This window comes from Hydractinia symbiolongicarpus, chromosome 11 (genome assembly GCF_029227915.1).
Source record: "Hydractinia symbiolongicarpus strain clone_291-10 chromosome 11, HSymV2.1, whole genome shotgun sequence".
Lineage (NCBI taxonomy): Eukaryota > Metazoa > Cnidaria > Hydrozoa > Anthoathecata > Hydractiniidae > Hydractinia > Hydractinia symbiolongicarpus.
Genome location: NC_079885.1, coordinates 24,401,927 through 24,416,080, shown reverse-complemented (window position 1 = coordinate 24,416,080; position 14,154 = coordinate 24,401,927). Strand labels below are relative to the sequence as shown.

The window sequence follows — 14,154 nt, the reverse complement described above, 5'->3', positions numbered from 1 at the left end:
ATGAAAACGCGGTTGGATTTTATATCATTTTATGTTTGCTGTAGGATCTTGTATTAAGCAAAGTTATTATTATAGAATTTACACTAATTACGCCAGTATCTTTTGATTTCAATTTTGAGTGTTCTCGCATATAATTGTATTGCTTAGTTGCTCGTGTGTCTGATTTAATAGCTGATCTGGAAAATGTTCCCGTTAGGTATAAACCCTCTAAGCTTGTAACTTAATGCAACATCGATTTGTCCTGAGTGAAAGGCTCGTTGCTTTATTAAATCAAAACAAACAACAATTTATCAAACGTTTTCAACAGTACAAGCCTATGAAAGCATTAGTGGGAATGCATTCGTTTCATAGTAGAAGAAGTTAGATTCTATTTATTAAATTTAATGTCCTTTTCTATCCCAGGGGCGGTTCCAACATTTTTAACATCACAACATTTTTAACATCACAATTTTTGCGAAGCAAAAAAAAAACGCATAAATTTGCTGCCCCCAAATCAGCTGGGGGTCATGGGGGGCTCTGTAAGCCTCCCATGGCGGGTCCGGGGCACAGCCCCGCAAACTTTCGCTATTTTAAGCCTCTACGCATTAAAAACGGCCTAAATAATGTCCAAATTATTAGCTTTGTTAGAGACGTTTTTTGCTCTAAAGTTTTGAATGGACAAGAAAATAACAAACCTTCTTTTAAAGGGTTACAAAAAGGTGTATGAAAATTAAAAACAACAGTTTAAGTTCAAATATTTTAAGACTGTTTCGCCCAATAACAGGGGTCGTCAGCATGTCTAGGAAATGGCTAATAACGTAATATTAGCTATTCCAGACATGGACAGTCTGCTATATGCTAAAGTAGGCTTAACTAGGGAAAGCTGAATTGTTTTAACCAAAATTACAAACATTGTTGGCTGTAAAATTATCATCACATCCTTCATCCACACCTTGCAGACAAAACAGAATATGAGCTTGAGCATAAGTATTTTTAGCATTAAATGATGTAAATACAGGTTCAACTTTGCACTTTGCACCACATTTAAGAAAATAGGAAATTTGGTTTTTGGTTTTTGATGTATCTGAACAGTCTGGAGGCACAGCATAATTTTTCTTACCACTGGGAAATTAAAGTATTTGGCGAAAGGTGGCAAAAATTTTATGTGTTCAGAGTACTAACCATGCTATCGCAACTAGTCTACCAAAACAAACTAAACCAAGCCTGATAGTACAAGTAAAAACAGCTTCATTCCCCACAAATTCTATTGTGTTACACCAGTTTAATTGTACAAAGCGGGGTCATCATATGTACGATGGAATACATAAATGACTTACCTTGATGTTCTTCTTAGCAAGAAAGTAAAACAGAATTCTTACTATATATATATACCTCAGGGTAAAGGAAAAACCCTAATGATGGAATGTTGCAGCACGTCAACCAGTGTATTGTTACCAACATGTAGCTAGGACATGTAGCTGTACAAACAAATCTCCAGTGACTTTAAGAGCTAAAATAATTATCCCAGGCAATAAGTAAATTGTCGAAACTAGCTTCTGTATTGTACAACATGTTGGATGTAGCACTACAGAATAAAACATATATGCACCCTTTTGGTTGGTCACTGCCTATTCTGCAAAATTCATTTGCTCAAATATTATTCAATTGATAACATAATAAACAAAGGACAAACAAAAATTTTATCACTTAAACCGTAGTCGTAATCATGATTAAGCTTTTGTAACAACATAATTTAAGTTGAATATTCCGGTACTTTACAATTTCTTTGGACTGGTTAAAATATTTGGGCTTAAACTAGTTTTATCAATTCCTATCTGAGTTATTTCAATCATAAAAATTGCTTTTAATGGTTTTTGTACTTGTATCTGTGTTAAAACAGATATGCTGTAAAAAATGCCTCGTCCCCGAAAATTCCTAAATTAAAAAACTTAAGAACTACAATGATAGGTCAATGTAAATTGGGCTCTCTTTCATTGCTCTGGTCTAAAACTATACCATATCAAGTTTTAAGCTATTGTTTTAATTTTTGCACAAGTTATTGGACTTTTACCATAGCGAAAAGTATGCTTTTTTATACTACCCACTCATAAAATTAAATTAAAAAATTGACAAACTTGTACCAATATTAAAATTCCTCAGATGATATATCCTAGTAGTAAGCTATAAACATCTGCAGGAAGTTATTATCAGTCTACGTGTGCTCTGGGCCTATTTCGTGAAAACTAAAAATTAAGTATAAAAAGGATTTTTCATATGAAAGTTAGGTGGTGCATGGTCTTATTAGCTATATGTTACAAGTGTTTAAGATAACAAGAATAATAAAGCATTATCTTCTTAACATAAAGCAATTGCAGAACTCTCTAAGTTTTTGGTCAACAACAACAACTTTAAAAAATAACCCACTCTGCATTGAAATCTCTAGCTAGCTAGCTACATATGTTCCAATATCTATAGCTAAGCAACTGTAATTATATTTTTGACATAAAGACTTGATTTAATGTAATAACTTTACGTATCTTTCTTGCACATTTATCGCATCTCATTGCAGCATACATGGTGAGTCACCATACATTGTTGCATGCTTTCGTTTGGTCCGAAAATCTCTTGATTGCTTCCATTTGGTCTGAAAAAACCCTCCTAATTGCTTTCGTTTGGTCCGAAATTCAAATTACACGGCATCGGTAACAAAAAAATTCAATGATTATTGAAAAATACATGCTGTGTCACATTTCGAATGCCGTAAATATGGGTCAAAGTCCTCAGTTTTTTGTAAACCAATCAGAACGCCTTATTTCGGCCAGCAAGTCAATCACATTGCATGAAAATTCTTCGGATGTAAGTCGCTTTTTGCCGTATCCATCAACTCAGTCACATAAGAGAAAGGTCCATAAAATAAAGGACAACGGTCGCAGGGACTGCAGGATCACAGTACCCTATTATTTTTTACGATTCTTAGTAAAAATTATGTCAATCGCGTGACGGCGCTGACGTACACTGGATTCGCCCCTGTATCCTGCTTATTGGAATAACATTTTCTTGCATAGCATATGGATCTTTTCTCATGGTTTAACTCCTGTGCTTTTTGTCTTCCATTTTCAAATATACTTTGTTACTTTTCCTAATCCATCGGTTTTTATACGATGAACAGTCCCAATCTGTCCATTAATAAGTTTATCTGATATGTCGATATTTGATGTCAACATGACTTTCGCGTTAAGTTTTAAAAGAAGGTTTTGAGCTACTTCACCTGTCTCCATTTGAGTGCGGCTATTGAATTTTTTCACCATTGGCACAGGAATATTCTCTGAAATCTTGTCAATGGCCTTGATATTTATTTTATCCGATGCTATATTGTTTAGCATATTTTTGTTGTGTTTAGAGGCAGGTTGGTTTTACAGCAAAGATATGAATAGCATCTTCTGGGTAGTTCGGGTCATTTTGAGAAATAAATTTAGATTTCAGTAAATCTTCATGTCGCGTTTCTAATCTCCCTATCCTGATATTGTGTAATAATTCAATCAAACATTGATCACCACGCTGTCTCATAACTTCAGTTCAACAATCTTAAATGCTTTCCAGCAATGCGAAAGATTTAACAATACATCTTTGTAGTCTGCATAAATTGGTCTTGCTTGAATTGGTGGAAGTTGGTAGAAATCACCACATGCTATTATAGATATTCCTGGAAATGGAATCTCATCTGAGCATCCAAATATTTCAGTTAGCTGTGGGTAAATATGCAAAAGCAGCTTGTTTGAAACCATTGAGATTTCGTTTATTACGATAATGCTTAGCTCTGAAAGCTTATTTCGCAACATGCAGCTCTTTTTATCATTCAATTTAAAAAATGTTTTTAGTAAAAATTCTATCAATTGGTATACCTAAGATTGAATGTATTGTATGTCCCTCTACATTGATAGCAGCAACACCAGTTGGCGCCATAATAAGAATCTTATCTTTTTCTAAGTTTCCTGCGCGATAAGAAAGTGCTTTATTCAGCACGTCAGAAATTGTTCTTATCAAATGTGACTTTCCACAATCTCCAAGTCCTGCTAGAATGATGTGAATTGGCTCAATTTTATGGTGTACGTTACATGCCAAGCTTTTTGTGTAAGTTCTGACCCAATCATTTACGACTTCAAAAACTTCCCCTTAAGATTCGTTTAGTTTTCGAATTTTTTCATGGAGTTCGTCATTGGAAAATCTAGGTTTACTAACAGATGAAAAAGTGTTCCCAATAACTGTGAGGTTTTCGGTTTAATTTGGAACTTTGTCATTGCTTTGGTAATTTATATTGCTCATCTCATCATAAACATCGTCATTTTCTTGTTTAGCGAAGGAATCAAGATTATTTACAATCATGTGGAAATTTATCATTGCTTCTTTAACAACTTCACCGAATGGCTTGCATATTCTTTTGTTTGTATTTATAATTTCTGATACACCGTTTTCCAATAATTTCTCTGAGTAAGTACACGAGTTTTTGCTTAACAATTCTTCTTTCTGGCGAAAAGGATAAAACATAAAGAGCAAATAATGTGCATACCCTTCTGGATTTTTCTCTCGACTAGGCACATGCTACCTTAGAACACACTTTTCTTCAGCTGGTAAATTAAAGATATTTGAAATAAAAAATTTTATCAGAAAGTCCGAAGAGAACAGCGTTATTATTGTTGTTTCAGGTATTTTAGTAAATGTTGCGTGACCAAGGATATGCACTATATAGGTGTATATAGTGCAGACCAGAGTTTTTGTATTTTCAGGACCACAATGTTCTATTTTGCAGAACATATGCCATAACTATCCTCGTGTCAGCAGTTACCACATGTAACATTTCACGAATCTTTACCTCGTTTTGTTCGCTGTTCGTCTTTTGTGTGTTTTTCTGTTATAAATTCGATGATAAAATCATCATATTTATTACGACAACCAATGTAAATTTTATTTAATAAAATAAAAATAAAAATAATGGCCTGCTAATAAACGGGAGGAAAACTTCTCTTTACTTGTTTTGATCGCCAAGAGAAAAAAAAGAATTTCAAATGATATGATTTTATTATTGATTAGCCGTGAACACTTTCAGAAAAATAGAGGAAGTTGCAAAAAATGTTCCTCGTTTAACCCAAAAAGTTTAAATTTATTTATAAAGGCGCATGCTGAACACATCGCTGTAATGAATAACGGTCAAACATTCCCAGATACGTCATAATGCGAAACAAAACGTTCTATACCGCTGACCATGTGATACTTCTAACAATGGTCTTTACAATGGGATCAATTTCTTTGTTAGAGTTAAAAATAAATTCCTTCAAAGTTATTTACGCGACACGAGCTACAAAATTAATCTTTACTTTTTCGATAGAATTGATCGATTCACCTTTTTGTATTCTCCTCCTTTGGTACAGGAAAGTAGAGTATATATGCAACACCATGGCATGAGCTTTAGAAGATATATCGAAATATCCAACTGAAATATAATACTGTCTCATATAATTTGAAAATATATAAATAAACGTAAATAAGAACGAACTTTGAAGAAAAAGTGATACGAAAGTAAATCATGTCATCAACCACGGAGGAGAGTCTCCGCAAATTTTATCGTCTTTATTTTCAGCTGAATTTTAAAGAAACATCTGATGTTTTGTTAGGTTTTATTAAGTCACAACTTTTTCTTTTCTTATTGTTTTGATATCATATCAATAAAGAGGATCCTCGCAACGTGAAATTTTGTTGACGTTTTAGGGAAAACAATATGTCGCTAGAAGCTAGTTCCACTAAAGCATGAAACATCAAGAAAATGTTTTTCATTGAAATTCTGCATCTTTTAGGTAGAGACAAATGTTATATGTTGATTTCGTCATGTCTGAATTGATTATAGCTTGGTTATCCTCGGGTTTTTTTATCTTCATTCTATTTCATCTCTCAAAAAAGAAATCCAGACAAATGGCTGGAGATAAATTTCACTTTAAGACAATTATGCGGCTTAATATTTTCGGTTAAGGACACAAATGGATTGATTTAATGAAGGAAAGGCTTTTTTCGCGGATTACTTACTTAAACTTGGATAAAACTTAAAAGTATTATCCAAAACCACGTGCAATCTCCTCAAATATAATTAGCTAATCTTGATTATGTACAAAGAGCAAATTAGTTACCAGTTTTTTTTTCTTAAACCAAGAAGTAAAGCCTTTTTAGTTAATAAAATGTAATATACAAAACGCAATAGACGCTTGGAGAGTTTCAACAACTTCGTTCCCACGCTCCTTTGTCCATTTATTTTATTTGAAACATAGCAAACCAGATTTGAATGAAAATGAGTCCTAGGTCCGAGGTTACCGTTTCAAGTATTTTTCATGATTTTATCAACCGTGCAACTCAGATCATATACAGTTAAACCACAGTGAAGAATAAGATTTCATTGCACAATCGAATACTAATTTATAAAAAAACGCTTCAACTCTGTGTTGGCTTCTGTTATTTATTACATAAACCGACGATACAGCTATGCTTTAATTAAATTTATGCAAGAGATAATTACACACAACAACCAATCGATTCTTTACTGTACGTGAATACATTAAAAGGAACATGCATAATTTATGAGCATACGAATCTATATAAAACAAAGGCGACATTAGATTATATGCTTGGACAAAACTTGTGTCGTTTTTGTTGCCAGTATAGAAGAACCAACAAAGAACATGTTTTGACTTTTTCCGACTCATTCATTGGAACGGTCAAATCAGCTGTTGTATATAAACAGAACGTGAGTTTACAAAAGCCAGCTTTTTATTTTAGGCGAAACACATTACCCAAAACCGCGACGAAATATTTACAACCTGATAATTTAAACATTAATCAACATCTCTCGCAATTGTTTTGCAAACAATTTGAACAAAATTTGAATACATTGATGTTATGGGTAGCTACTTGTTCTTGGTAAGCTTCTTCCTTCTCTGTATCCTGGTGGAGGTTGCCACAGCCTACGATGTTACAGCTAGTTTCAACGGCTCGCAGTATGTGCAGTACAAGATCAAGAATATTCACGCTACGAGAAAGGACAAAGTAGCGTTTATGTTTAAAACGATTGAAGCGTTTGGTGTTATGATGTATGGCTGTGGAGAGCAAGGAGATTTTATTCTGCTCGAATTAAAACGTGGAAAAGTCGTGTAAGTATTTATTCTTTTAAACACTATAGGATTTAAAGGCATTACTGCGCGTAGAATGGCTTCCGCAGTTCATGCAAACTAAAGTTACTAAATGCAAGCTTTCTTCCATTCACGACATTTTAGTATTTTCCCAACATGTTCTATTTGTTTTGGCACCTAACATGTTTTATCTCGAACTCACTAATTTGCAACTTCCTGCAGTCACGCACGCAGTTATTAGTTAAAAACCGACATATATAACTTTTATATTGCGGTATCGTTAACTTGATTCACTAAAGTAGCTTTTAATGTACAAAATTGCCGTCAAATTATTTAAATTGTATAGATAAAGAGTAATTTGGAAAGATTAATTCGATTAGGAAGGTACATGCAATTCGCCTGCATTCAAGTAAAATGAATACCAAAAATTACATTCTACAAAACGTATCCGCTATAGTCAGGTCACACTGAACCGCATAAGTAAGGTTACACTGCGTTCTTGCCAAATTAAAAAACGCAAAAAGGAAAAAAATCAACAGAACAAGTTTAACGCTCTCTCACTTGTTGTCATGGAAACAAAACATGAAGTGAGCACAATAAATTTGAGAAACTTAATCGTGTTTTACGGTGTAAATTACATTTGGTTCACACTTTCAAATTGCTGAAATGGAAAAGGTGTTAATGATATTTTTTGTGTTTTTCGAGAAACTACCATGGAAAACGTGCATCTTATTCTCATTATGTAACTTGTAACAATTTTTTCTGAAATTCTAAAGCCTGCTTAGTTACTTTTTGTTTCGTCGATTTTCACCAATAAGCTTGATACTTGTCCTTGAAAGCGATGTTAAGTTCTTTCCTTTTCAATATTTTATTTAGCAAGGAAAAAAATCATGTTGAGTATTTTGTGTTTTCACAACTTTGTTTCCAGACTTTTTGCTTGACGATAATGCTAATATAAAATACTAATAAAAAATCCTGGGTACGAAGGTGTTTTTTTGTGTTTCCGTATGAGAGAGATATGAAGTCCTTCTGTCTTGTAAGCAAATAACGACATTTTTTCATTGATTTTATTTTGTTTAAGACAGCTGTATTTTTTGACGTTAAATATGGGTGGGACATTTTCAAGTGGACACCTAAAATGAGTTATGTAGCTTTCAAACGCGTACGTAGCTCCTGAAGCATAACAGTAAGAATTTAAAATTTGAAATAAAAAAAGGTATGCAGGTAACTAGTGCACAACTCCTTTGAAATAATAATTTTTAATGCAACAGTAACCGAAATGGGAAGTCTGGTAAAGAGGTTATGTTATTGGCACCACTGCACTTCAATATTTTCACGCGTTGTTCTTACATTCAATTTATTTATTTATTTAATTTATTGACTTGTTTGTTTTTTTGCTTGTTTATCTCAAGTGAGTTCAAATATATTTAAATTGAGTTAATTATGAAAAATAGCAAATATGAACTTCAACTAATGTAAATTCCCTTAATTAGCAACCAAAGTACCAGATCCTTTAAATTATAAATTTCACTTTTTCTTTCTCTAAGAAAAAGGAAAAACAAGAAGATTTCTTTATCACGTTTCTTTTTTCTATTCTGCGTATTTTTTTTAAATGGCGCCTTTTGCTTCCCTTTTTACGTTTTCTGCACGTGTTTTAACTTCAATGGAACGCGAGTTTTTATTTCGCCAGCACGTACAAATTTCACGACGTGATTTTTTAAGTAAAAAGAAAACGTTTTCGGACAAGCAGTTATCATTTTGCGTCTCACTCGACAATTTTGTGTCTCACTCGACCAGAGAAAAAATGTCTTGTCCATGCCGGTAAATTTTCTATTTTGACAGCTACAATATCATTCGAACGGCTAGTTTAATTATTAAGCCTCTCTCTAAAAGAGAACACCTTTCTTTGAAAGATAACCAACAAATTGTTCTATGATGTTAAATTTTAAGTCAAAACAACAAAATTAAACTAACCCGATATGAGTATAGAGTTAATACTCGATATGGGTTTAAAGATATCTCGTTTCTCGTCAACAAAAGCATCCTAAGGTGAAATCAGTTGGAATCTGCTTTTGTTTACCGATCAATAAATAAAATAATGAAGTCGCTTTTTTGTGACTTTGAAACAAGAAAAATAACATGTCCATAAAGAAGCTTTGAAGCTGCCATTATGAAATTACTATACGCAGGTGCTTTTAATACCAATAAAGAATAACAGCATATTATGAAGAAGAAGAAAAGAAAATGAGCTAGTTAATTAAAATAGTTTGAAAATCTTTATCAATCAAATTTTCGACTGAATAATTTCTTTAGATAGGCGTGGTGTTCATATGAATAACTTTTGATTTTGCGCGGATGGAACTGCTATTATCATCAGTCTAGATCTGATATTCAATAATAAAATGACGTGTCTGTTAGTCATCACAACCACTTTCTGGACTGCAAATTCTTCCATCTATAAATTTACCCAAAGGTCGTATCCATCTTAGAGTAAACGGACTCGTACCAGAATTATTTGACTTTTTATATTTTGAAAACACAGAACAAGAATAGCAAAATTCCCTTGAAGGGCTTCGTAGGTTGCCATTTCTGAACAACCGAATATAAATTTTGAAATGAAAATCTGTTTATTTATTTTTTCCTGAGAAGTGCACTCTAGAGTTCTAGCTAACTGTTCCAATTATGACTAGAAATGTCAAATTCTGCTTTAACGTAAGTCAAGTTGTGATGGCCACTGCGCAACTTCGACGCCATATTTGAAAACTTAATACCTTCTTTTAAAGGTACACTGCTAACTTTGGTTCGACAGAGGAAGAGTCTGGAATCCACACAATCGTATTAGACAAGCAATATAATGATAATAAATGGCACAGATTAAACTTGGTTCGCGAAAACGGTACACACGTCCAACTAACGATAGATCACGATACAAAATCGTTAAATTCCGAACTTCAGTTTCAACAGCTAAACTTAGACAACTTTCTTTACATTGGTGGAGTGGGTAACAGTGAAAGATTCGGCAAAAATCGATGTTATAACGTAACACGAATAAAAAACTATATCGGGTGTTTATCGAATGTTTTGTTTAATAGTAACGGGTTATTGTATGGAGCAAGCGAGAAATTTACGGGATTCCAAACGTTTGGAAATATGATGTTTACGTGTCCAACGAAAAAGTACGATATTATCGGTTTGTCCAAATATTCGTCTTATCTGGACGTTAAAAGAAACTTGTTAAATCGTAACGAGTTATCGTTAACAATGGAGTTGCGCACGTTCGAGCCTAACGGTCATATTGCAACTCAAAAATGCACAAACGGTGGCATTGAAGTAGATATTAGGCAAGGAAAAGTTGAAGTGACATTATCTTTTTCTCGCTTATCGAAAAAAAACGCTATATCGATTCCTTCATCGCAAAAAATCGATGATGGAAATTGGCACACGATAAAACTCGTAATAAAACGAAAAGAAAGTTTAGTCATGCTAAAGATCGATCAAGTTAAAAAGACATACCAAGCCCCTCCACATTTTAAATTTACATCCGAACTAGGATGGTACATGGAAATCATCCGGTTTGGTGGAAACACGCCGGAACTACCCAGTTTAATAACGTGTTTCCGAAAAATTCAGAACGACGGAAAAATTATAACTCTAAACTCAACGGATGTAAAATCAGTACATGATGTAAGTGATCAATGCAAGACGAAAGACGTATGCTTTCCTAACCCTTGTCAACATGGTTCTACGTGCACTCAATCTATGGGAAAAGCTATATGTAACTGTAACAACACTGGATATATCGGTGCAACATGTAACATATGTAAATACAAAAGAACATGTCAGGAATATAAAGACGAAGGGGAAGAGGTCAGTAAAATGTACAAACTATGTCCCACCAATGAACGAATTTTCGAGGCATATTGTGACATGAAAACAGGGGCGACAATTATTAATCACTCAACAAAAAATGAAACAGCTTTGGAAGATGCAAAGACGCACGATTCACTTGAAAACGGCCTCTACGAAATTGACTATGAGTATCCTGTGGCTATCGATTCCATAATTAATTTAATGAGTGTGAGCACGCATTGCGAACAATATGTACGTTATGACTGTTTTAAATCGAAGTTACTAGGAGGAGTGGGCAGACGCAGATATTTAGATTACAAAGGTGTTCGTTGGTTATCGCGTGACTATGACATACAACATTATTGGGGAGGAGCATCGCCAGACAGTCGTAAATGTGGATGCGCAATGGACAACTCATGTGCCCGAGACAGGTTCGGTAAGTCTGGCTCCTTTTCCTTTATAGAATCCACTTTATTTTCTTTCCCATTCTTTTGACGAACATCACTTTTGTTGTCTAGGTTACATGAAATATTGCAATTGCGATATGTTTGATTCAAAATGGAGATCGGATTCTGGTTTTCTTAAGGACAAATCAAAACTTCCCGTCTCTCAAATAACAGTCAGTCGTGGGCCTGAAACTAACGAGAACTCTATGATCACCGTTGGAGCGTTGAAATGTTACGGTTCCGTGCCGAAGCCTACATCACCAATGTTAGCTAGTACATCTTTAACTAACTCCATTCTACCTTCCATACATCCAAGCATGATAGATCCATTCATTGTAAACATAACTAGAGGCACCGTGTCTGTAAACAATTCTGGAAACGCGAAGCCAACCGAAGTATCAACACAGACTGTTCTTGTGGAAAAGGTACAAGCTGAAAGTATAGATTCGTTGTTCTCCAAACCATGGTTGATCACGATACTGGTGGTGGGCGTGCTTCTTTGTTTGTTGCTTGTCTTGTTGGTGTTTCTGTTGTTTCGACAGCAAATCAGTGACATTTTCATGAAATGTGTTTACGGAAGCCATGTAACTAAACCACGAATCGAAATTGAAGATTATAATCGCTACTCAACTGCTACAGAAGATCAATCTGATTGGGATATATATAGATTATCTACTACTTTTCCAACCAGTACCCCCGAGCCGTCGTATGGGCCGACAGATGACGAAAGTGTCGGTATTCGCGTGCGTACATTAGAAGACCTTCGTGGTAAACGACGTTTTAAACGATTAACAGGTTGGGGTAGTCGTACAGCGTCAGCACCTACAGTTGTAGGAAGCAGCTCAAAACAGAGCATATCCGACAAAATTGACGATTTTGGTTACCAGAAATGCAAGGCGAGCGCATCTTCAAGTCAACCGTACCAAACGTCTACTGACTCACGTAACAACGAGAGCCTACACACACTTGAATCACTCGACACTGATCCAGCTTACAGCACAACGGCTACAGATGGCGAAGCAGACTCTGTCATAGATACAAATTCCGAGTTTAGTCATAAATCACAAAACAGCTCAATGAAGGAGAGTGAATGCACAGTTACCCCACCAAGTACATTACGAGTTAAGAAAACAAGCAAGGAGGAAAGACCAAAAACATTATGCAAAAATGGAGGTGTTTTCAATAAAGATCCGGCCACAACGCTCACAAACGGACCGGTTATCTTCACAGATCCCGTCAAAGCATACTATCCAATACTTCCCCTAAATGGATTTCGTCAACCGGTTATTAGACGAGCTCATCCGGCAGAATATGGTACCCACGTAACCATGGTGAACAACAGCAATGGTCGATGTCAACATCCAAACGGATCAGTAGCAAGATTACTGCCTGTCAATCGAAGAACGTCAGTAACTTCTGATTCGTATCCTCTATATGCACACCCAACGATACAAGAAAGATCTGAAGATACGTCAGATGATGAGGAGGATGAAGTAAGCTACGAAAATGCGCGTAACTCGGATGGTTTCTACGAACTATACGAGCATGGTGAGCACGGTTCCCCCAACTCTGAAACAAGACTAATATTTGACGATCTTAGCTCAAGAGAAGAGTGTGAAAGAGAAGCAGATGAACGAATCAAACTACTAAAGAAGAAAGTTATAGAGAAAGCAACATCTGCGGACGAGTGCACATAATTGTAACAAGACAAAAGACAAACCTTGCGGAGGAGCACACTCAGCTGTAACACGTTGGTGTAAGCAAAAGAAAACGTTGACATTTTTGAAAAAAGAAAACGAAACTTGCTGCGAATTTTACAATGCAGCCTGTTGATAAACTAGAGCGTCGAGCTTACTGTTGAAGACACTCTCCACCATAGAGATATAAAAAGAACAAAATTATTTTATTATTTATTTATTAATAGTAACATTATTCATTACAATTGCGATACCAACCATTGGAGGAAAACCAAATCGGAAAAACGGGTTGCATTTCTTTTACTTTCTGTTTGGAAAAAAATTTCCTTGCGCGTCAGATGTAAGACAGGCCCTTTTTTGGTCGTAAAAAATCGCTAAAAATATAAACAACAATTCTCATTTTGTGTTTATTTTTTTTCACGAAGTATTTTTATATATGCTGACTCAGCAAATTTGTAATATAAGATTTTTTAATTTAAAAAATATATGTGTATAAATTTTATTGAAAATATTTGTTCCACTGAAGTCGATTCATCTCTCGTTTGACCAAAGCTTGGAGAAAGATCAAAGCTAGACTACAATCGTGGACATAATATATCGAGACATTTTTGGATGAAAATTTCTTCAAAAATCCCCTCTCCCTTTCTCAATGTTGTGGACAGCCTAGACTTGCATTTGACAGATGTTTTGACTTCACAACATTGAGATTGGGGGGGGGGGAGTGACAAACTCCAATTTTATATGAGTTTCTGATTTGTCTCATAATTTATGTTCACGATCGTAGTTAACTAAATTGGGTCAGAATATTGAAATTCTGCATCCATGCAAAATCATAGACATGTAAATGTGCCAGAGCAAGTTCCGAAATTTAAATCGAAATACAGCTTTTGAATTGAGTTTCTAACTTTTTCCATCTTATAACCTTGTCCCCAGGGCTTTTTTTCCTTACTTACGCTGCCCTTATAGACAGCTCTGACTCACCTCGCCGTCCGATATATAGAAAGAGAGAAGAGA

General features: G+C 34.9%; 1 protein-coding gene across 1 annotated transcript; it reads left to right on the top strand.

Annotated features, from left to right (window-relative positions):
• Positions 1–6,657: 6,657 nt before the first annotated feature.
• LOC130614635 (contactin-associated protein-like 2) lies at positions 6,658–13,416 on the top strand. Its single transcript, XM_057436069.1, has 3 exons — positions 6,658–7,169; positions 9,932–11,433; positions 11,516–13,416. Exons 1-3 carry the CDS (start codon positions 6,919–6,921, stop codon positions 13,138–13,140), a joined length of 3,378 nt encoding a protein of 1,125 aa, XP_057292052.1. The 5' UTR covers positions 6,658–6,918; the 3' UTR covers positions 13,141–13,416.
• Positions 13,417–14,154: the final 738 nt, after the last annotated feature.

What these genes read in the sequence shown, in the direction of transcription:
- LOC130614635 (XM_057436069.1), top strand. Translation starts at nt 6,919, where the DNA reads ATGGGTAGCTACTTGTTCTTGGTAAGCTTCTTCCTTCTCTGTATCCTG. An exon ending in TTAAAACGTGGAAAAGTCGT is followed by an intron (nt 7,170 to 9,931) that starts GTAAGTATTTAT and finishes CTTCTTTTAAAG; the next exon opens with GTACACTGCTAACTTTGGTT. An exon ending in ATGTGCCCGAGACAGGTTCG is followed by an intron (nt 11,434 to 11,515) that starts GTAAGTCTGGCT and finishes TTTGTTGTCTAG; the next exon opens with GTTACATGAAATATTGCAAT.